The sequence below is a fragment of the Hylobates moloch genome, unplaced genomic scaffold, assembly GCF_009828535.3.
Source record: "Hylobates moloch isolate HMO894 unplaced genomic scaffold, HMol_V3 SCAFFOLD_9, whole genome shotgun sequence".
Lineage (NCBI taxonomy): Eukaryota > Metazoa > Chordata > Mammalia > Primates > Hylobatidae > Hylobates > Hylobates moloch.
The window spans coordinates 100,216,743-100,240,310 of NW_026652284.1; the positions used below are offsets into that span (position 1 = coordinate 100,216,743).

General features: G+C 42.4%; 1 protein-coding gene across 1 annotated transcript in view; it reads left to right on the top strand.

Annotated features, from left to right (window-relative positions):
- DEPTOR (DEP domain containing MTOR interacting protein) overlaps positions 1–23,568 on the top strand; it is a 193,111-nt gene that overhangs the window by 109,701 nt on the left and 59,842 nt on the right. Inside the window, exon 5 of the mRNA XM_032760338.2 lies at positions 22,959–23,144. Within this exon, the coding sequence (XP_032616229.1) occupies positions 22,959–23,144 (186 nt within the window). The remainder of the gene's footprint in view (positions 1–22,958; positions 23,145–23,568) is intronic.

Here is a 23,568-nt window from a genome sequence, read left to right on the forward strand (position 1 = left end):
AGTTTCTCTTAGCTGATACTCTCATCGCAGTACATCTGGGTCGTCTTTTCTGTTTGGCTCTCTGGTTCTTTGGAAAAACTCCTTCTTTCTATCTTCCCTCTCCCTGCTCCCTGCTCACCCCGACTCCAGCCAGGAATGGATAAACAAGTCCAAGTATGTTAATGCCAGGGAGTAACTACCAGGAATAAAACTGAGCATAAGCAAACTCATCAGTGTGACCACAGAACGGTATGAAGATGACATTTAAGAAGGAATTTCACTTACATTCACATACATCGATCCTGATTATGATTGGAAAAATGTGTGTTGATTAATATTCATAATCAGTTGTGATTTAGAGAGTAATGTTTTTAAAAATTATTAATTAGTATGTTATTTTAAAATCAACATTTTAAAGGCTAGAACCTTTCATCCAGCTGTTTTTCTTTTTTTTGAAATGGAGTATTGCTCTGTTGCCCAGGCTGGAGTGCAGTGGCATGATCTTGGCTCACTGCAACCTCCACCTCCCAAGCACAAGCGATTCTCCCTCCTCAGCCTCCCGAGTAGCTGGGACTATGGGCGTGGCTAATTTTTGTATTTTTCATAGAGACAGGGTTTTGCAATGTTGCCCAGGCTTGTCTCCAACTCCTGACCTCACGTGATGCACCCGCCTTGGCCTCCTAAAGTGCTGGGATTACAGGCGTGAGCTACTGCGCCTGGCCCAGCTTTTTTTCTAGAAAGCTTCCCTTTATTTTCTTTCTCCTCTAAGTGATGATACTTAACCCAACAAAGAGCTCACCCCACCCCCTCTTACATCCAAGGAAGGCCTGCGTATCAGGGTTCATATTCTTTACATCTTATTTTAGCCACTCCCCCAGCTGTCCCAGGTTTTGGTCATATTGGCAGTTGGCAAAGCCTCCAGGCCACTGGGGAAGGGGTGGGTGTTGGTTTTGCCCCACTGGCTCACTCCTGTGACTCTGAAATCCTTCTTGGTGCTGAAATCATAACCTCAATGGGGGATTCCCCTTAAGTGGGAACAAAATGTGCTTCCTCATCAAAATAAGGGAAATGGGATGGGGGAGACAGTGTGAGAAAAACTGGAACAACTCTTGATCATTTGCTTGTTCAGGACAAGGATCAACTTCTATAGCAAATGGCTTTCAAGGTGCTGTACCCAATGAAAGGAGTGAACTTGTTTGTTGGTTGGCTGTTCTGTTCTTGTGGGAAATCAGCCACCAGACCAGTGCTACCCAGTGAAAATATGCTAGGAGCCACCAAGACAATCTACATATGTGATTTTAAATTTTCTAGTAGAAATAGCAAAAAAAAAAAAAAGGAGGAATTAGGTTAATCTTCATAATATACTTTAACTCGCCATCTCCAAAATATTATCATTTAAAAATGCAATCTATATGAAAAATACAAATTAGCTACTTTACATTTTGTTATGCTAAGTCTTCAAAATCCAGTGTTTTTTCACTTAATCAGACTCACATTTCAAGGCTCATGTAGCTAGTGGCTGCCATCTTGGAGAACACAACTCTAGACCGTTTTGAAACCAGCAGAGGGCAGCATGGTGTCCTGGCCAGTGTGCATTTCATTTTTCATTTTTCTTTTCTGTTTTTTTGTTTGTTTGTTTGTTTTTGGAGATGGAGTTTTGCTCTTGTTGCCCAGGCTGGAGTGCAATGGTGCAATCTCGGCTCACTGCAACCTCCGCCTCCTGTGTTCAAGCAATTCTCCTGCCTCAGCCTCCCAAGCAGCTGGGATTATAGGCATGCGCCACCACAGCCCGCTAATTTTTGTATTTTTAATAGAGACAGGGTTTCACCATGTTGGCCAGGCTGGTCTCGAACTCCTGACCTCAGGTGATCCACCCGCCTCGGTCTTCCAAAGTGCTGGGATTACAGGCGTGAGCCACTGTGCCCAGCCGCATTTCATTTTTCAGTCCCTTATCTCTGTGATCTTTGTTCCTCTATGTCTGAGATTTCTGATATCTGCATTTTTACAGTGCCAGTTTGGACATCCATATAAAGTGGGTACCAGCCACATAGGTAACAACAAATGTTCTCCCTTCCCCAGCACCATGATTTCACAATCCTATTTTCTTTCTCTCTCTGTTTTTGATGAGGAAGCTAAAGCCCAAAGGTATTAGGAAGTCACCCAAAGAAAACACAGTAAATGGCATGAGGAGAAATAGAACTATAGTGTCTGACTCCAGAATCCAAGTTCCAAACAACTGTTCTATGGCCTCCATGAGAAACAATTCCTGTGCTTGTTTAACAAGTTCTCCTAAAGAATGGAAACAATGTACATCAAACTGCTAATGTATGGCTTCCAAACTGAATTAACACCACATTCTACACTACCAATTATATTTTAGGGGGAGTCTATTCAGGTCAATTTGCAGCTTCAATTTTCTTTCTTTTTTTTTTTTTTTTTGAGACGGAGTCTCGCTCTGTCGCTCAGGCTGGAGTGCAGTGGCACGATCTTGGCTCACTGCAAGCTCTGCCTCCCGGGTTCACGCCATTCTCCTGCCTCAGCCTCTCTGAGTGGCTGGGACTACAGGCGCCCGCCACCACGCCCGGCTAATTTTTTGTATTTTTAGTAGAGACGGGGGTTTCACCGTGGTCTCGATCTCCTGACCTCGTGATCTGCCCGCCTCGACCTCCCAAAGTGCTGGGATTACAAGCGTGAGCCACCGCGCCTGGCCTTGCAGCTTCAATTTTCTACTTTTTCTTTCCACTCTGTTTTTACTTTACCTTTGATTTTTTAATATTTCCAGTAGTCAAAAATGTAGGACGGGCACAGTGGCTCACGCCTGTATTCCCAGCACTTTGGGAGGCCGAGTTAGGCAATCGTTTGAGCCCCGGAGTTCAAGACAAGCCTGGGCAACACAGTGAAACTCCATCTCTACAAAATATCAAAATAATTAGCCAGGTGTGGTGGTGCACGCCTGTAGTCCCAACTACTCAGGAAGCTGAGATGAGAGGATCGCTTGAGCCTGGAAAAGTCAAAGCTGCAGTGAGCAGTGATTGTGCCACTGCACTCCAAGCAACAGAGCAAGACCCTATCTCAAAGAAAAAAAAATGTAGTTGGCTATTATTGTTTAGACTGGACTTGATTTTGGCAATTCTCTTAAATTCCTAGTCTTCAGGCTGGGCATGGTGGCTCATGCCTGCAATCCAAGCAATTTGGGAAGCCGAGGCAGGCGAATCACGAGGTCAGGAGTTTGAGACTAGCCTGGCCAACATGGTGAAACCTCATCTCTACTAAAAATACAAAAAATTAGCTGGGAGTGGTGGCAGGCGCCTGTAATCCCAGCTACTCAGGAGGCTGAGGCAGGAGAATCGTTTGACCTGGGAGGCGGATGTTGCAGTGAGCCAAGATTATGCCACTGCACTCTAGCCCGGGCGACAGTGTGAGACTCCATCTCTTAAAAAAAAAAAAAAATTCTAGTTTTCATTGTGGGGTCCTTTGGAGTTTTACTGACAGCAGAACAATATTATTAATGGTATATTAGCATTATGGAGACCATGTCTTTCAGGGAGAGATTGGTTTCTACATATTTATTAATTTCACTTGCTTTGGATAAAAGAATACAGTATCATAATTTCTCTTCCACAGATGGAAAAATTGAGGCCTAGGGACTGAACATAACATAGCTGAACATTCCCCTGTTCTGTTGCAGGGGAATCTGAGCCACGTTGCTAGAAGCCATGTCTTCTGACAGCTTGACTTCCTGTCTAAGCAGCTTCATGGCTTCTGAGTCAAGCATAGCTTCTTACACGATATGGGCTTCAAATAGATAGAAACTGTTTGTTTCCTAAGCTTTTGATCTTATGTCTCTAGACTTGAATTTGGGATGCTATCTGGGTTGTGTTTAGCAACAAATAACAGAAAGTGCAGTAAAGATAGTTTAAGCAGTGAGGTTTCTCTGCCTCCTGAAGTGAGATTCCCCTAGGTCTAGAATCCCAGGCTGACACTGAGACTCCCCACAAAGGCGCTGTCCATCTCTCTGTCTTCTGTTCTCAGTGTACACCAGGCCTCATGTCTGCACTCTGGGCAGGAAGAACGGGGAATGACAAAGAGTTAAGAGCAGAGAGGTGTCACCTAGCAAGACTTTGCTTTTTATCTGGGAAGGGCAGTCTGTCCCAGGGATTTCATCCTACATCTCATGGGCCAGAACTGTCGGTGACTCATACGGTTTTGGCTGGGCACACTACTGCCCTGAGCAAAATTCTTAAGGAGGAAGAAAGAGGGATTGGGTTTGAATAAGCAGCTGGCACTGTCAGCTCCAAGGACAAATGTCTTTTTCATTAAATAACTAAGCAAACTTCCTTATGAAACATATGCTTTTAAGGAACAGCTTTCTTCCTGTGTCAACACAAAGAATTCCTTATAGCTCTAAGCTAGATTTAAAAGCAGATGGGTATACCAATGTTAATGTCTCAGTTTCAACAAATGTACCATAGTTATGTTACCTTTTGAGGGTGCTGGATGAAGGGCATAAGGGAGCTATCTGTACTATCTTTGCAGCTTTTCTTTTTTTTTTCTTTCTTTTTTTTGAGATGGAGTCTTTCTGTGTCTCCCAGGCTGGAGTGCAGTGGTGCAATCTTGGCTTACTGCAACTGAGTAGCTGGGATTACAGGCGCGTAGCACCACGCCCAGCTAATTTTTGTATTTATTTACTTATTTTTTTGAGACAGAGTCTCACACTGTCACCCAAGCTGGAGTGGAGTGGCGCCATCTCGGCTCACTGTAACCTCTGCCTTCCAGGTTCAAGCGATTCTCCTGCCTTAGCCTGTTGAGTAGCTGCGATTACAGGTGCCCACCACCATGCTCAGCTAATTTTTGTATTTTTAGCAGAGACGTGTTTCACCATGTTGGCTAGGCTGCTCTCAAACTCCTGACCTCAAGTAATCCGCTTGCCTCAGCCTCCCAAAGTTCTGGGATTACAGGCATGAGCCACCGTGCCTGGCCTTCTTTGTAGCTTTTCTATAAATCTAAAGTTATTCTAAAATGTAAAGTTTATTTTTTAAAAAGTAGGTGGGGTTTTTTTTCTGCATCTTCTATCTTTTTTAAAGCTATGAACAATATAGAAAATATATAAATACAGTTTTAAAAAAAAGACTATGTCTTGCCACTGCTATCATCCTTTTCTGAACTTCAGCCTTTTCCTCCTTTGAGGGTCTGTTGACATACTGACTTTATCTCTTCAGTCTCAAAAGCAGCACCTGATCAATTACTGTGCCGTAAAGCACCAGCAAGTTAATATGGTAACCTTCCTGGGAATACTAAGAAAATGCCATGCAGGAGTGAGCCTTTGGGAAGAAACTTTCACATCCTGGGGTTCCTGGGAAGGATTTTATTTCAGTATCCCCAGTGTCTGTTCCCCAAGACCACCTAGAGTTACTTCGAGACCCTTCTATAAAAATAAGGTCTGAAAAGACTTCTACCTTGGAAAGATATCCTTTTGGCCCTGACACCCTGGGCCCTTGCATGGAAGCACACATGGCTAATATTTATGGAATCCTTCTATGGACCAGGGACGCTACTAGGCCTTTTATTTTATTTTTAAATTTTATTTTATTTTTAATTTTTGTTATACTTTAAGTTCTGGGACAGGTTTGTTACATGGGTATATACGTGCCATGGTGGTTTGCCACACCCATCAACCTGTCATCTACATTAGGTATTTCTCCTAATGCTATGCCTCCCCTAACTCCCCACCCACTGACAGGCCCCAGTGTGTGATGTTCCCCTCCCTGTGTCCATGTGTTCTCATTGTTCAGCTCCCACTTATGGGTGAGAACATGCAGTGTTTGGTTTTCTGTTCCTGTGTTAGTTTGCTGAGAATGATGGTTTCCAGCTTCATCCATGTCCCTGCAAAGACATGAACTCATCCTTTTTTATGGCAGCATAATATTCCATGGTGTATATGTGCCACGTTTTCTTTATTCAGTCTGTTGTTGAGGGACATTTGGGTTGGTTCCAAGTCTTTGCTATTGTGAATAGTGCTGCAATAAACATATGTGTGCATGTGTCTTTATAGTGGAATGATTTACAATCCTTTGGGTATATACCTAGTAATGGGATCGCTGGGTCAAATGATATTTCTGGTTCTAGATCCTTGAGGAATTGCCACACTGTCTTCCACAATGATTGAACTAATTTACACTCCCACCAACAGTATAGAAGCATTCCTGGGCCGGGCACAGTGACTCACACCTGTAATCCCAGCACTTTGGGAGACCAAGGGGGGCAAATCACGAGGTCAGGAGTTTCAGACCAGCCTGGCCTACATAGTGAAACCCCATCTCTACTAAAAATACAAAAAATTAACTGGGCATAGTGGCAGGCGCCTGTAATCCCAGCTACTTGGGAGGCTGAGGCAGGAGAATCGCTTGGACCCAGGAGGCAGAGGTTACAGTAAGCCAAGATCATGCCATTGCACTTCAGCCTGTGCAACAGTGTGAGACTCTGTCTCAAAAAGAAAAGTGTTCCTATTTCTCCACATCCTCTCCAGCATCTATTGTTTTCCAACTTTTTAATGATTGCCATTCTAACTGGCATGAGATGGTATCTCATTGTGGTTTTGATTTGCATTTCTCTAATGGCCCGTGATGACGAGTGTTTTTTTCATGTTTGTTGGCTGCATAGATGTCTTCTTTTGAGAAGTGTCTCTTCATATCCCTCACCTACTTTTCGATGGGATTTTTTTTTTCTTGTAAATTTGTTTAAGTTCCTTGTAGATTCTACATATTAGCCCTTTGTCAGATGGATAGATTGCAAAAATTTTCTCCCATTCTGTAGGTTGCCTTTTCACTCTGATGATAGTTTCTTTTGCTGTGCAGAAGCTCTTTAGTTTAATTAGACCCCATTTGTCAATTTTGGCTTTTGTTGCCATTGCTTTTGGTGTTTTAGTCATGAAGTCTTTACCAATGCCTATATCCTAAATCGTCTCTAAGAACTTGCTTTATGAATCTCAATTCTCCTGTATTGGGTGTATAGATATTTAGGACAGTTAGCTCTTCTTGTTGCATTGATCCCTTTACCATTATGTAATGCCCTTCTTTGTCTTTTTTGATCTTTGTTGGTTTAAAGTCTGTTTTATCAGAGACTAGGATTGCAACCCCTGCTCTTTTTTTTTTTTTTTTTTTGCTTTCCATTTGCTTGGTAAATATTCCTCCATCCCTTTATTTTGAGCTTATGTGTGTCTTTGCACATGAGATGGGTCTCCTGAATACGGCACACTGATGGGTCTTGGCTCTTTATCCAATTTGCCAGTCTGTATCTTTTAATTGGGGCATTTAGCCTGTTAACATTTAAGGTTAATATTGTTATGTATGAATTTGATCCCGTCATTATGATGCTAGCTGGTTATTTTGCCTGTTAGTTGATGCAGTTTCTTCATAGTGTCAATGGTCTTTACAATTTGGTATGTGTTTGCAGTGGCTCGTACTGGTTGTTCCTCTCCATATTTAGTGCTTCCTTCAGGAGCTCTTTTAGGGCAGGCCTGGTGGTGACAAAATCCCTCAGCGTTTGCTTGTCTGTAAAGGATTTTATTTCACCTTCACTTATGAAGCGTAGTTTGGCCTGGATATGAAATTCTGGGTTGAAAATTCTTTTCTTTAAGAATGTTGAATTTTGGCCCCCACTCTTTTCTGGCTTGTAGAGTTTCTTCTGAGAGATCTGCTCTTAGTGTGATGGGCTTCTTTTTGTGGGTAACCCTACCTTTCTCTCTGGCTGCCCTTAATATTTTTTCCTTCATTTCAACCTTGGTGAATCTGACGATTATGTGTCTTGGGGTTGCTCTTCTCAAGGAGTATCTTTGTTGTGTTCTCGTGTTTCCTGAATTTGAATGTTGGCCTGTCTTGGTAGGTTGGGGAAGTTCTCCTGGATAATATCCTGAAGAGTGTTTTCTCACTTGGTTCCATTCTCCCTGTCACTTTCAGGTACACCAATCAAACATAGGTTTGGTCTTTTCACATAGTCCCATATTTCTTGGAGGCTATGTTTGTTCCTTTTCATTCTTTTTTTCTCTAATCTTGTCTTCATGCTTTATTCCATTAAGTTGATCTTCAATCTCTGATATCCTTTCTTTTGCTTGATCGATTCAGCTACTGATACTTGTGTATGCTTCACAAAGTTCTCATGCTGTGATTTTTCCCCTTTACCAGGTTATATATATTCTTCTCGAAACTGGTTATTCTAGTTAGCAATTCCTCTAACATTTTTTTCAAGGTTCTTAGCTTCTTTCATTGGGTCAGAACATGCTCCTTTAGCTCAGAGGAGTTTATTATTATCCATCTTCTGAAGCCTACTTCTGTCAATTCGTCAAACTCATTCTCCATCCAGTTTTGTTCCCTTGCTGGCGAGGAGTTGTGATCCTTTGGAGGAGAAGGGGCAATCTGGTTTTTGGAATTTTCAGTCTTTTTGTGCTGGTTTTTCCTCATCTTCGTGGATTTATCTACCTTTGGTCTTTGATGTTGGTGACCTTCGGATAGAGTTTTTGTGTGGATGTCCTTTTTGTTGACGTTGATGCTATTCCTCTCTGTTTGTTAGTTTTCCTTCTAAGTCAGACCCCTTTGCTGTAGCTCTGCTGGAGTTTGCTGGAGGTCTACTCCAGACCCTGTTTGCCTGGGTATCACCAGTGGAGGCTGCAGAACAGCAAAGGTTGCTGCCTGTTCTTTCCACTGGAAGCTTTGTCCCAGAGGGGCACCTGCCAGATGCCAACCAGAGCTCTCCTGTATGAGATGTCTGTTGACCCCTGCTGGGATATGTCTCCCAGTCAGGAGGCACGGGGTTCAGGGACCCACTTGAGGAGGCAGTCTGTCCCTTAGCAGAGCTCGAGTGCTGTGCTGGGAGATCCAGTGCTGTCTTTAGAGCTGGCAGGCAGGAACGTTTAAGTCTGCTGAAGCTGCGCCCACAGCCGCCCCTGCCCCCAGGTGCTCTGTCCCAGGGAGAGGGAAGTTTTATCTATAAGTCCCTGACTGGGGCTGCTGCCTTTCTTTCAGAGATGCGCTACCTCTAGAGAGGCAGCCTGGCTATAATAGGTTTGCACAGCTGTGCTGGGCTCTGCCCAGTTCAAACTTCCTGGTGGCCTTGTTTACACTGTGAGGGGAAAACCACCTACTCAAGCCTCAGTAATGGCAGACACCCTTCCCCCCACCAAGCTCAAGTGTCCCAGGTCGATCTCTAACTGCCGTGCTGGCAGTGAGAATTTAAAGCCAGTAGATCTTTAGCTTGCTGGGCTCCGTTGGGTTGGGAACTGCTGAGCTAGACCACTTGTCTCCCTGGCTTCAGCCTGCTTTCCAGGGGAGTGAACAGTTCTGTCTTGCTGGTGTTCCAGGTGCCACTGGGGTATGAAAAAAAACTCCTGCAGCTAGCTCAGTGCCTGCCCAAATGGCTGCCCAGTTTTGTGCTTGAAACCCAGGGCCCTGGTGGTGTAGGCACCTGAGGGAATCTCCTGGTCTGCCGGTTGTGAAGACTGTGGGAGAAGCATTGTATCTGGGCTGGAATGCACTGTTCCTCATGGCAGAGTCCCTTATGGCTTCCCTTGGCTAAGGAAGGGAGTTCCCTGACCCCCTGTGTTTCCTGGGTGAGGCAACATCCCACTCTGCTTCTGCTCACCCTCCATGGGCTACACCCACTGACCTACCAGTCCCAATGAGATGAACCAGGTACCTCAGTTGGAAATGCAGAAATCACCCACCTTCTGCGTTGATCTCACTGGGAGCTGCAGACCAGAGCTGTTCCTGTTCGGCCATCTTGCCCAGGTCCAAATTTTATTTTACAAATTTTTTTTGAGATAGAGTCTTGCTCTTTTGCCCAGGCTGGAGTGCAGTGGTGCGATCTTGGTTCACTGTAACCTCTGCCTCCTGGGTTCAAGTGATTCTCCTGCCTCAGCCTCCCGAGTAGCTGGGATTACAGGTGTGTACCACCATGCCCAGCTAATTTTTGTATTTTTAGTAGAGATGGGGTTTCACCATTTTGGACAGGCTGATCTTGAATTCCTGACCTCAAGTGAACTGCCTGCCTCGGGTCCCCAATGTGCTGAGATTACAGGTGTGAACCACCGTGTCCAGCCTACTAGACCTTTTACATATGTTGTTTCATTGTTCCTCCAATTCATTTTATAGATGAAGAAAACTACAATTCAGAGCAGTTAAGTAATTAAGTAAATAATGAAACTGGGATTCAACCCTGGGCTATCTGAGGTCAGAGCAATGTTTTCTGTGCTATAGCCATATCCTTTTCTTTTCTTTTTTCTTTTTTTTTTTTAAATAGAGATGGGGCTTTACCATGTTGCCCAGGCTAGTCTCAAACTCCTGAGCTCAAGTAATCTGCCTGCCTTTGACTCCCGAAGTGCTAGGATTACGATATGAACCATTGTGCCTGGCTGCCACATTCTTTTGGTAAGCAATTCCAAAGTAATCAGCATTTTATGGTGGCGAATATTTTTTTAAAAATTATTTTAAATAAATAGAGACAAGGTCTTACTATGTTGCTCAGGTTAGTGTCAAACTCATAGGCTCAAGTGACCCTCCTGCCTTGGCCTCCTAAAGTATTAGGATTACAGGCAGGAGCCACCGTTCTGGGCCATTGGTTAAGAATTTTATGGAAAACATTTCCAACCAAATGACCTTCTGTAACCTGGAAACAGGAAAAAATGTGGGCAAAGCAGACTCCACTCTCTTATTTTGCAAGCTTGTCTGCCTCCTCGTTTCCATGATCACGCCTTGAAATGGGAGACAGTCTAGTGTGGAGGTTCAGGGGTGAGACCTGGAGTGAGTCTGTCAGCACTTCTCTCTTGGATCTTCTTGTCAGTGACTCTGAGATACTTGGGCAAGTTTGCCTTGTCTAAGCCACAGTTTCCTTATCTGTAAACTGGGAATCATAATATGGGAATATAATATATATGGGAATATAATAACTCTCTCATAGTACTGTTGTGAGAAGTAAATGATATAAACCTGTAATGTGCTTGACACAGGGCCGTGCACAGGCTATATCACTCAGTAAATGATAGCTGATAATTACCATTATTTTTATCATCTACATTCTCATTATCGGATGCCTGAGTGGGTGGAGCTTAATGTATTTGATGACCTCATCCATTGCTGGTCTTAAACAGTATCTTATACATACTCTCTGCTGTTACATGCTTGTTAAGTAAATCAACAATGAAATACTTTGATCGGGCCTTTGGGTTTGTGCCAATAATTTCAAAAGATCTAGAATAGAGTTACAGATTTCTTTTGTTGTATTGTGTATCTGAGATATTCCATTTGCCAGACGAAATAATTTTGTTTTTAGGCTTCTCTGCACTTACAGTACAATCTAGTCTCTGATAAACAAGATTATCTTTGAAAATCCTACCTCTTGTTCTGCATGTTATCACTAACAGTAGAGGTTCTTTCTAGTCTTTGGAATGTACCCAGCTATTATTTTTATTTGTTTATTTAGTTTTTTTTTTTTTGAGGCGGAGTCTCACTCTATCACCCAGGCTGGAGTGCAGTGGCGCATCTCAGCTCGCTGCAAGCTCTGCCTCCCGGGTTCACGCCATTCTCCTGCCTCAGCCTCCCGAGTAGCTGGGACTACAGGCACCCGCCACAACGCCCAGCTAATTTTTTGTATTTTTAGTAGAGACGGGGTTTCATCGTGTTAACCAGGATGGTCTCAATCTCCTGACCTCGTGACCCGCCCCCCTCAGCCTCCCAAAGTGCTGGGATTACAGGCATGAGCCACCGTGCCTGGCCACCCCAGCTATCGTTTAACGATACATACAGAAGAATAAAACACAGTTTGACTTTCCATCTGTTTATTGACTTTACATTTCTGGCAATAAGACACAGAAGCTGCAGCACTCAGACAATCACAGTGTCATGTTTGGTTTTCTATCTTTACTAAAGTTACTTTGAATCCTTTTACCTCTTTTCCATCCTCTTGCCTCCCTTCAATCAATTAAATAAGTGTAAGTGGGTTATAACCTTGTGAATGTGAAGTATTTTGTTTCAGTAATATCAGTTAATAGGACTTTATGTCCTACAATCAATTTCCTGCTTTCATATCCTCTTCTTAATGTTGTCAGTGCTAAGGAAGTAATTATTTTAGTCCTCTGACTCACTGTTGTTATTGCCTTTTGAGAGTTTTGTATCCCAAGCAGCTAGCACCGTTTTTATGGAGTAGGCACTTAAAAACAATTGCTTACTGTTTTGAAAAGTCGATTCAAGGACTTTTGCTGCTTTAGGAAATAGGGCTCCTTCAACTACTGCTTCCATTTAGGATGGCTTGAGATGGTTGAGATGGCCTTCAGTACAGCTCAGGTTTTCTTTTCTTTCTTTCTATTTTTTTTTAAATCTTTTATTCTTGGTTTGGGAGTACATGCAAAGTTTTGTTATGTAAGTAAACGTGTCACGGGGGTTATTGTACATATTATTTCATCACCCAGGATATTAAGCCTAGTGCCCAGTAGTTATCTTTTCTTCTCCTCTCTTCCTCCCACCTTACCCCCTCATGTGGGCCCCAGGGCCTGGTCTTTTTTTGTTGTTTTTTGAAACAGTGTCTCGCTCTGTTGCCCAGGCTGGAGTGCAGTGGCACAATCTCGGCTCACTGCAACCTCCGCCTCCCGGGTTCAAGCAATTCTTGTGCTTCAGCCTCCCAAGTAGCTGGGATTACAGGCATGTGCCACCACACCTGGCTAATTTTTTTTCTATTTTTAATGGAGATGGGGTTTTGCTGAGTTGGCCAGGCTGGTCTCGAGCTCCTGGCCTCAAGTGGTCTGCCTGCCTCAGCCTCCCAAACTGGTGAGATTACAGGCATGAGCCACCACGCTTGGCTTGGCTGTTGTTTCCTTCTTTGCATTCATAAGTTCCTATCATTTAGCTCCCATTTACAAGTGAGAACATGAGGTATTTGGTTCTCTGTTCCTGCATAAGTGTACTAAGGTTAATAGCCTCCAGTCAGATTTTCTTAAAAAAAAATAGCTTTAACTTTTCTATTGTAACTAATTCTTAAATAAGATTTTTCTACAAATGCATGATTAAAAAGCATGTTATGAATATTTCTTCAGTCTTGACCATTTTTAAATTATGAAACATACTAAATGATATCAGATGTTTGGACTCTGTTGGACTGTGATCTAGCAGGACCCAGAAGACAAAATACTGCAAATCTATCCCTGGATGTGTGAAAGAAGTTAAAGCTGAATCCTTGCTGGCAGGGAAACCACAGTACTTTTTTATGCAGAATTTACTCACCTTCTAGAAACACCAAGTCTAAGGAATAGGTCTACCATCCATTTATCCTTGCAGTTTATCAGTGATCTTGAGCAATGTCTATCAGGGCTAGGTGACTCTTTTAGGAAAAGATAGAGAGAACAGTAGTAGCTAAGAAAACAAGAAGAAAAGGAGTGAATGGTTGGATAGAGTGCCATCCTTGGTGACCAAAAAAATGATCCTTCACAGAAGCCCCAGCCAACCTTGTGCACTTGGTGAAGCAGTGAGCTGGCAGCTAGTGAGGGTCTTATGTCTTTAAGGTGATCTTGATGACCTCTGTAACTTTGACACCGGTTTGCAGTTAGCCCCATCTTGCTGACCTTCTTCTTCCTCAGTAGGATAATCATCATCTTTATTCCCTCTCTGTTTAAGTCTGTTTTCAGTCTACTAAGTTGTTTATGTGACCGTAAGTCCAAGACCACCTTTTAAAAATTTTTGATGATGTGTCATCCAGGGCACAGTTGATGTCTGCACATTCCCTATATGCTGCTATCATAGTGCTGGATTCAGTTCACATGCTTCATGGTGCCTTTTGTGTTTTATCATTTATGAGCAAGCATTTCAAGGATGAATGAAAGTATGTGACCTTCCTCCTTCCAACTAGATAAGTAGACTAAATTTTTTTTTTTTTTTTTTTTTTTGAGACAGAGTCTCACTCTATGCCCAGGCTGGAGTGCAGTGGCATGATCTCAGCTCACTACAACCTCTGCTTCCTAGGTTCAAGTGATTCTCGTGCCTCAGTCTCCCAAGTAGCTGGAATTACAGGTGCACGCTATCACGCCTGGCTAATTTTTATGTTTTTACTAGAGACAGGGTTTCACCATATTGGCCAGGCTAGTCTCGAACCCCTGACCCCAGGCGACTCACCCGCCTCAGCGTCCCAAAGTGCTGAGATTACAGGCGTGAGCCACTGCGCCCAGCTAAAATATTTTTATATTCAGGAGAACCTGTAGAATTCAAGATGATACATTTTTATATTCATCCTTGGACTACATGCATGAGTTAAATGGAAGCCAATTTTCCCCCTTTTAAGTAATCAGCTTCTATTATTTCTTTGTCTGCTAGAATCATCCTAATAATACATAAGGAAGGAAAATGTAGTCACATTATCCACAAAAAGAAGACTATATCTGTACCATGTCACTTTATTATTTTGGTAAACTACATGACATTTCCCTCATGATTTCTGCAGTTAAACCTAACAGTGTATAGGGATCTGTTTTTCTTTGACCAAATAGTGAATTGAGTGCTTCTAGAGTTCCAACCTTCCTAAACAGAGATCCTGTTGTATTTATGTGGCTCTAGCTTTCTGACTACGTCTGCTTTTCTTCCTAGTTTAAACCCCATTTAATACGAAGTCAAGACAAGCCCCTAGAGAATTCTACCAAAGCAAAAGGGAAGGCTTGGAAAGTCCCAGAAAGTATCAATTGGACGAGTAACAAATTGTCAATTACAACTGGTAAGATCACAACTGGAACATTAGATATTGAATGTAGATGTTGAACACTGCCTCTTTGAATCTTTGTCCTGTTTACAGATAAATAGTTCCAAGGAGCAAAAAATGAAATTTATCAAATGGTAAGTATTACATTTACTGTAATACGAAGGTCATGTATATCACTGGGATCTGAGAAATGTAGAATTGGAACAAATTTAAAACTTACAGGCATAAACAAACTGTTCCCTATGCTTTTTTCTTCCTTCTCTTTATTTTTTTTTCCATATCATGGATTATTTTTTTTCTGTGTTTAACAAAAAGTAAGTTGTTTATGTAGCAAAGATTTTTATATTCAGTATGGAGAATTACATGTTAATGTGTAGAAAAAAATCAGGCTGAGGCTGGGTGCGGTGGCTCACACCTGTAGTCCTAGCACTTTGGGAGACTGAGGCAGGTAGATTACCTGAGGTCAGGAGTTCGAGATCAGCCTGGCTAACATGGTGAAACCCTATCTCTACTAAAAATACAAAAATTAGCAGGGCCTGGTGTCAGGCGCCTGTAATCCCAGCTACTCGGGAGGCTGACGCAGGAGGTGGAGGTTGCAGTGAGCCGAGATTGCACCATTGCACTTCAGCCTGGGCAACGGAGCAAAAACTCCATCTCGAAAAAAAAAGAAAAATTAAAAAAAAATCAGGCTGGGTGTGGTGGCTCATGCCTGTAATCCCAGCTACTTGGGAGGAAGAAGCAGGGCAATCGCTTGAACCCTAGAGGCGAAAGTTGCAGTGAGCCAAAATTGTACCACTCTGGATGACAGAGCAAGACTGTCTCAAAAAAAGTGTACAAAAAAAATCAACTTTTCTCCCTCTGGAATATAAACTCTATGTCATTTAGCTGTTGTTAATTCTTGAGCCTCTACTTTTATAATTTATGACTATAAAAACGATCTTTGACTTTCATAATCTAGTTACTTCCCAAACCTTACTGTGTCTTAATGCACTGCTTTATTTTTTGCTTTCTGTCAACTTCTCAAGTTTGAATATCTTCCAGTGGTGCAGTCAGTAAACTTTAGCTGTATATCTGGTTATTATTTCATATGTTTTTCATAGGTAAAAAGGTAACAAACTGCTCAGAGAAGGGCAATGTGTTCTTTAAAGAAAGTTAGGCCAGGCATGTGGCTCACACCTGTAATGCCAGTACTTTGGGAGGCTAAGGTGGGCAGATCATGAGGTCAGGAGTTTAAGACCAGCCTGGCCAGCATAGTGAAACCCTGTCTGTACTAAAAATACAAAAAATTGGCTGGGCACGGTGGTGCACGCCTGTAGTCTCAGCTACTTGGGAGGCTGAGGCAGGAGAATTGCTTGAACTCAGCGGGTGGAGGTTGCAGTGAGCCGAGCTTGCACCAATGCAATCCAGCCTGGGCAACAGAGCGAGACTGTCTCAAAAAAAAAAAAAAAAAAAAAATAGGGCCAGGCGCGGTGGCTCACGCTTGTAATCCCAGCACTTTGGGAGGCCGAGGCGGGCGGATCACGAGGTCAGGAGATTGAGACCACGGTGAAACCCCGTCTCTATAAAAATACAAAAAATTAGCCGGGCATGGTGGCGGGCGCCTGTAGTCGCAGCTACTCGGAGAGGCTGAGGCAGGAGAATGGCGTGAACCCGGGAGGCGGAGCTTGCAGTGAGCCGAGATTGCGCCACTGCACTCCAGCCTGGGTGACAGAGTGAGACTCCGTCTCAAAAAAAAAAAAAGAAAAAAGAAAAAAAAAGTTAGAAGAATTAGAATTTCAGAATAAGTGGTAAATTAAAAAAAAGAAAAAAGAAAGGCAGAAAAGTTAGAGGAAATGAGTTCTGCATAGGAACTTAAATGCGCAAAGTGTGAAGTCAATCTTTAGAAGTCTAAAATGAAGAATGCTTACAACACTATATGTCAGATGCCGTGCCACATCTCTTACATAAATTATCTCATTTTTCCTTCGCATAGAATATATTCAAAAGATTGAACAAGTTGCCCAAATACTCAGATAGTAAATGTGGCAGAGCTAGGATTGAAACTGAAGATATCTGGCTCTAAAACTTGTACTTTTCATTGCATGATAAATTTTCTAAAAGTAGGCCGGGCACAGTGGCTCATGCCTGTAATCCCAGTACTTTGGGAGGCCGAGGCAAGTGGATCACCTGAGGTCAGGAGTTCAAGACCAGCCTGGCCAACATGGTGAAACCCTGTCTCCACTAAAAATATAAAAATTAGCCAAGCATGGTGGCAGGTGCCTATAATCCCAGCTACTCAGGGGACTAAGGCAGGACAGTCGCTTGAACCCAGGAGGCAGAGGTTGCAGTGGGCCAGGATCACGCCACTGCACTCCAGCCTGTCTCAAAAAAAAAAAAAAAAGAAAAAAAAGAAAAGAAAAAGAAAAAAAAAGAAATTCCTAGAAGTTATTCAGCATAAAAATTGTCAATAAAGTTCCAACTTCATTGCTTTGTTTTTGTGTGAAATGATGTCTCTTTTAGCAGGCTTTGGTATTGGTGAGCATAAAGAGATGAGCAGATGAAGGTGTCATATTTCAATCACAATGTTAAGATCAGTAGCTGGGATGGAATATGATACTTAGTAGGTGCTCAGTTTGTCAAATAAATGAATGGATGTCACATGTGATTTATTGATGCCATAGTATGGCTGTCTACCTGCACTCCTTCAGCTTTTGAAGCTGTGATTATATATATTAAACCTAAAACTTTACTCACACACAAAGCAAATGTATGAAACTCAATGTTTATATCATTAAACTGTTTATATCATTAAACTTTTAATGAGAGACAGAAAAAAGGCAAAATATTAATAATTTATTGGCAACAATGCAAGTGATACATACAGTTGTCACTTTTGTATGCTGAGAGGGGAACTCCACTCCATCTGTGCCAGCCACACAGCTAGGTGAATAAACACGTGGCGACCTTCATTTCAGGGAGGGTGGCTGCTCCTGAGACACTCAGATCCAAATCCATCCTTGAAAATTGAGGTGGGGCATTAAATATTATATCCCATAAAACTGAATTCTCCTAGGCCAAATATCAGCATATCATCAATAGATGATGATAACAGTAAAAAACAACAGTGGTTGTAAAATAATAAATGTATAATTTATTGAGTGCTTACAATGTATTTGGCATTATGCTGAACACTTATAGTTGACTATCTCATCTGGCCCTCATGTTATCTGATTTCCTCATGTTTGAGGTCACCTGTTCTATTGGGGAGAGAATGTGATGAGGCAGGACTATTTAAAGTTGACTTTTGTATTTGATCTTAGATAGTATGTTTGCCCTGTTAGTTATAGGTGGTATAGAGGTGGGGAGGTATAAGATGGAGACTGGGTGTAAATTAAACACTGGGTCAGTAATTAAAGCTGGAGGAGATACATAATTAGGTCAGCAGTCAAATTTCTATTTCATTTAAAAATAATCTCAAAGTACTTTGAAGTCTGTTATAGATTTTTTTTTGGATTTAGAATGCTTTTCTGGATTTATTTATACAGAGCCAATATTTTATGTAATTCACTGTGCAAAGAGAAAACAGTAGGTCTTAATAAATGTATACAGAGCTATATATTTGCAGGTTATAATTTTAAGATACTGTTGCCAAAGACAACTTGAGGATTTTTTAAAAATCTCAATAAACTCAGAAGGTTGCCAGAAATAACTTACCTACAAAATTTTATTATAGCATTACTGAGTATAGTGATGTAGTGAATTTCTGTAAAAATTTGACTATACACAAGAGAGCCACATCGGTAGCTATCAAATCAAAGTGTGATTGGCTTATTTTTTGGTCCAGGTTGCATTAGGTGAGCCTCTCCTGAATCCAAGAATGGGTGGTTTATTTACGATTTTATTATATTTTACATTTTATTTTTTGAGACAGAGTCTCACTATGTTTCCCAAGCTGGTCTTAAATGCCTGGCCTCAAGCGATCCTCCCATTTCAACCTCCCAAAGTGCAGGAATTAACATGCATGAGCATTCAATGATGACTGGTTGATTGAGACAGGATCTCACTCTGTTGCCCAGGCTAGAATGTAATGGTGTGATCACGGCTCACTGCAGCCTCAACTTCCTGGGATCAAGTGATCCTCCTGCCTCAGTCTCCTGAGTAGCTGGGACTATAGGCATGCTCCACCATGCCTGGCTAATATTTTAATTTCATTTTATTTTTAGAGACAGAATATGTTGCCCAGGCTGGTCTTGAATTCCTGGCCTCATGCTATCCTCCCACCTTGGCCTCCCAATGTGCTGGCATGACAGGTGTGAGCCACCACACCTGTCCAGATTATTTACTAAGAACATGTAGAAATACCACTGAATTAACTATACTTGTCTTTGAGGCCAACATTATTCATTTGGCCAAAGTGAATATCACCATTTAAAAACTGTGGAATACCCATATGGATTATTAGATTAAATGCTGGCACGGTGCTCTCTTAGTAGGGACCCACATTGTATGACTTGATATTTATGTGACCAGAAGAATTGTTCATTAACATATGTGGATAATAAATATAGTTACAACTCTAGATTGCATTTGTTGATGTTGACCTAGAGAGGATGTGATGCTGTTTGTGAAATAGCAAAAGAGACTGTTGAACCAGTTAGCATGATTGATAAAGGCATTAGTATGATTCTTAATGGGTTTTTATTATCTATATTATTTTCCTAGTGGTTTATAAGATTTTGAATTTTACAATCCAAAAAAAGTTGTCAGGATCGAATTTTTTATTTAACTTCTGTTTTTACCATTTTTTTCCTAAAACATTGGGCAAGAAAAGTACCTGGTATATAGTCAATCTAACTCAATACGTGGTAGTTGAATAAATGGATGGATGATCAAACAACAAAAAAATGGTGGAGTCTTGCTCTGTCACCCAGGCTGGAGTGCAATGGAGTGATCTTGGCTCACTGCAACCTCCACCTCCCAGGCTCAAGCGATCCTCCTAGCTCAGCCTCCTGAGTAGCTGGAACTAAAGGCACGCGCCATGCCTGGCTAATTTTTGTATTTTTAGCAGAGGCTGGGTTTCAACATCTTGGCCACGCTGGTCTCAAACTCCTGACCTCAAGTGATTCGCCCGCCTCGGCCTCCAAAAGTGCTGGAGTTACAGGCATGAGCCACCGCACCTGGCCTCATTGTGGGGTTTTAATGTGTATTTCCATATTGACTAATGAGGTTGAGCCTCTTTTCATGTGCTAATTAGATATTTGTGTGTCTTCTATTTTTGTGTCATCTATTCAAGTTTTTTGCTTTTGGGGGAAAGTTGCATGAGACTTCTGCATGATGGTGACCAGTTTGCAGAGTTCTTGATGACTCTGCAGACGGACAGAAATGACCCAGGAACATGGCTTTTGGGGCCTGAGGTACCACCTGCACTATAGCTCCAAGAATCATGAACTCAAAGTATAAAATTCAGGAAATAAAGAAATCTCAGTGGATTTCTAAGATATAAATGGTATAGAATTGGGTGTACATTCAGACTAATAGTCATACATGAGCAGTTTTATAGGACATGGTTTTGATTTTTATGATGATCTAGAGAAGGAATTGTTTCTCATAGAAGCAGTAAGAGCAGTGGTTTGGAACTTGGACTCTGGAATCAGATACTGTATTATATTTCTACCTCTGCCATTTACTGTGTCTTCTTTGGGTGACTTCCTAATACCTTTGGACTTCAGTTTCCTCATCAAGAATAGGAAAAAAAGTAAGAAATAAAATAGGCCAGGCGCTGTGGCTCATGCCTGTAATCCCAGCACTTTGGGAGGTCAAGGTAGGCGGATCACCTGAGGTTGGGAGTTTGAAACCAGCCTGGCCAACATGGAGAAACCCCGTCTCTACTAAAAATACAAAATTAGGGTGGCGCAGGCCTGTAATCCCAGCTACTTGGGAGCCTGAGGCAAGACAATCGCTTGAACCCGAGAGGTGGAGGTTACGGCGAGCCAAGATGGTGCCATTGCACTCCAGCCTGGATAACAAGAGTGAAACTCTCTCTCAAAAAAAAAAAAAGGAAATAAAATAATGGTACCTATATCCCAAGCTGTTGTGATAATTAAAGGAATTAGAACATATAAGACACTTACTTAAGGTCATGCTGGGTTTATAGGATATAAGAGCTATGAGGGCTAGCTCTTGTTATTACTGACTTCAAGTTGACACACTGGCATGATTATATCACTCTAAAGTGTGGATTTTGGCTGGGCACAGTGGTGTGTGCCTGTAGTCCTAGCTACTCGGGAGGCTGAGGCAGGAGGATCGCTTGAGCCCAGGAGTTCGAGGCTGCAGTGAGCTATGATCGTGCCACTGCACTCCAGCCTGGGCAACAGAGTGAGTCTCTATCTCGAAATAAATTAGTAAATAAATAAAGTATAGATTTCTTTAGGGACTAAGTAGGCTTTATTATTGGGTAACCATTTATTTATGTATTAAACACCAAACATAAATGGCAGCAGACAGTATGATTCCACTTACATAATGTTCTCAAAGTGATAACATTATAGAGATGGAGAGCAAAGGTGGTTGGGAGGCATCAGGAACTCAGTGAAGGAGGCCATAGAGGGGAAACACAGGGAGAGAGTTCCTTTGTCATGATTGTCGTGGTGGTTACAGAAATCTCTATGTGTGATAAAACCGCATTGAACTATATGTGCTCCTGCACACACATGCACACTCACACACAAAAATGAGTGCACATAAAAGCCGGTGACATCTGAATAACGGCTGTAGACTGTACCAGTGTCAACATTCTGGTTTGATATTATACTATAGTTATTTATGTAAGGGGTTACCATTGGGGAAATCTGGGTGAAGGGTACCCAGGAACCCTCTGTACTCTTTGTCGATTTTTTTTAACAGCTTTATTAAGATATAGTTCACATACCAAGCAATTCATTAAAGTGTACAATTGAGCGGTTCTTAGCATATTTACAGAGTTTTGCAATCACCACAACAGGCAATTTTAGAACATTTTCACCACCTCAGAAAGAAATTGTGTGCTGTAGCTAATACCCCTCCCAAACCAACCCCAAGGCCCCCCTCCAGCCCCTGGCAACCACCAGTATACTTCTGTCTCTAGAAATGTCTCTGTTTTGGACATTCCATATGAATGGAATCATACAGTGTGTGGTCTCTGTATTTTCTTTGCAACTCTCTGTAAGTCTATAATTATTTCAAAATAAGAAGTTATTTTGGTTTTTTTCTGAGACAGAGTCTTGCCCTGTTGCCCAGGCTGGAGTGCAGTGGTGCAATCTCAGCTCACTGCAACGTCTTTCTCCTGGATTCAAGCGATTCTTATGCCTCAGCCTCCCAAATAGCTGGGATTACAGGTGCATGCCACCACACCCGGCTAATTTTTATATTTTTAGTAGAGACGAGGATTCACCGTGTTGGCCAGGCTGGTGTCAAACTCCTGACCTCAAGTGATCCACCCATCTTGGCTTCCCAAAGTGCTGGGATTACAAGCGTGAGCCACCGCACCCGGCCTCAAAATAAAAAGTTTTTAAAAATGAATTGAGGGGCCGGGTGTGGTGGCTCACGCCTGTAATCCCAGCACTTTGGGAGGCTGAGGAGAGTGGATCAATTGAGGTCAGGAGTTCGCGACCAGCCTGGCCAACATGGTGCAACCCCGTCTCTACGAAAATACAAAAATTAGCCACGTGTGGTGGTGGGCACCTGTAATCCCAGCTACTCGGGAGGCTGAGGCAGGAGAATTGCTTGAACCTGGGAGGTGGAGGTTGCAGTGAGCCGAGATCATGCCATTGCACTCCAGCCTGGGTGACAGAGCGAGACACCATCTCAAAAAAAAAAAAAAGAATCGAGTGTGGCTATGAGACAAGCTCTCTGCTGGGCACTGGGGACACATGAGTAAGTGAAGCCATGATCACTGCCCCAACAAGCTTAGAGTTTAGAGGGAAAGAGAAGGGGCAGACAGTGAGGGTGCAGTGTTATCAGTGCTTTGGTGGAGGCAGCACAGGAGCCAGGAGAACACTAGGAAGAATAGAACTCAGATTGAAAGCAAAGTCAGGCAAAGTTCCCCAGAGGAATTAGTGCATGCCACGTGGAAAGAACTTGGGACCATGGGCGGATGGGCAGCAGCTCATGTGGCATCTGTGGAAGAGAAGTCTTTCTTGAGACTTTTGCCGCTGTTGCCTGCAGTGCTTTGGCTGCATCGCTGAGTGGCCAGGATGCCAGATAGTCCTCATTGGATTGTTTTTTTTTTTTCTCCCCAGTGTCCAACAAGCACCCATTTGTGGACAGCAATCTTCTCTACCAGTTCAGAATGAACTTCCGGCGGAGGCGAAGACTGATGGAGCTGCTCAATGAAAAGTCCCCCTCCTCCCAGGAATCTCATGACAGTCCCTTCTGCCTGAGGAAGCAGAGCCATGACAATCGGAAATCTACCAGCTTTATGTCAGGTATGCCATCCCAGCGTTTATTGGAGCTCAAGTGTTTGTCTTTTGAGAAATAGTGGAGCCATGACTCACCTTTGTGAAATTCTGTTCTCTATCAGAGCGTAGAATTTTTACTTATTCATAACCAAGAAGTATGAAAAAAATTCTGAAACCCTAAGTTTTTCTTGAACAGCCAACTTAGATGCCAGGACTCTGTTTTATAAAATTATGTATTTGAATTATAGAAGGCCTCTAGGCTCTCACTCATGCCTTATTTACTTTTCATTTACAAGCCATTCTTGCCTGGCATGGTGGCACACACCTATAATCTCAGCTACTTGGGAGGCTGAGGTGGGAGAATCACTTGAGGTCAGGAGTTTGAGACTAGGCTGGGCAATATAGCAAGACCTCATCTGTCCAAAAAATTTAAAAATAAATAAATAAATAC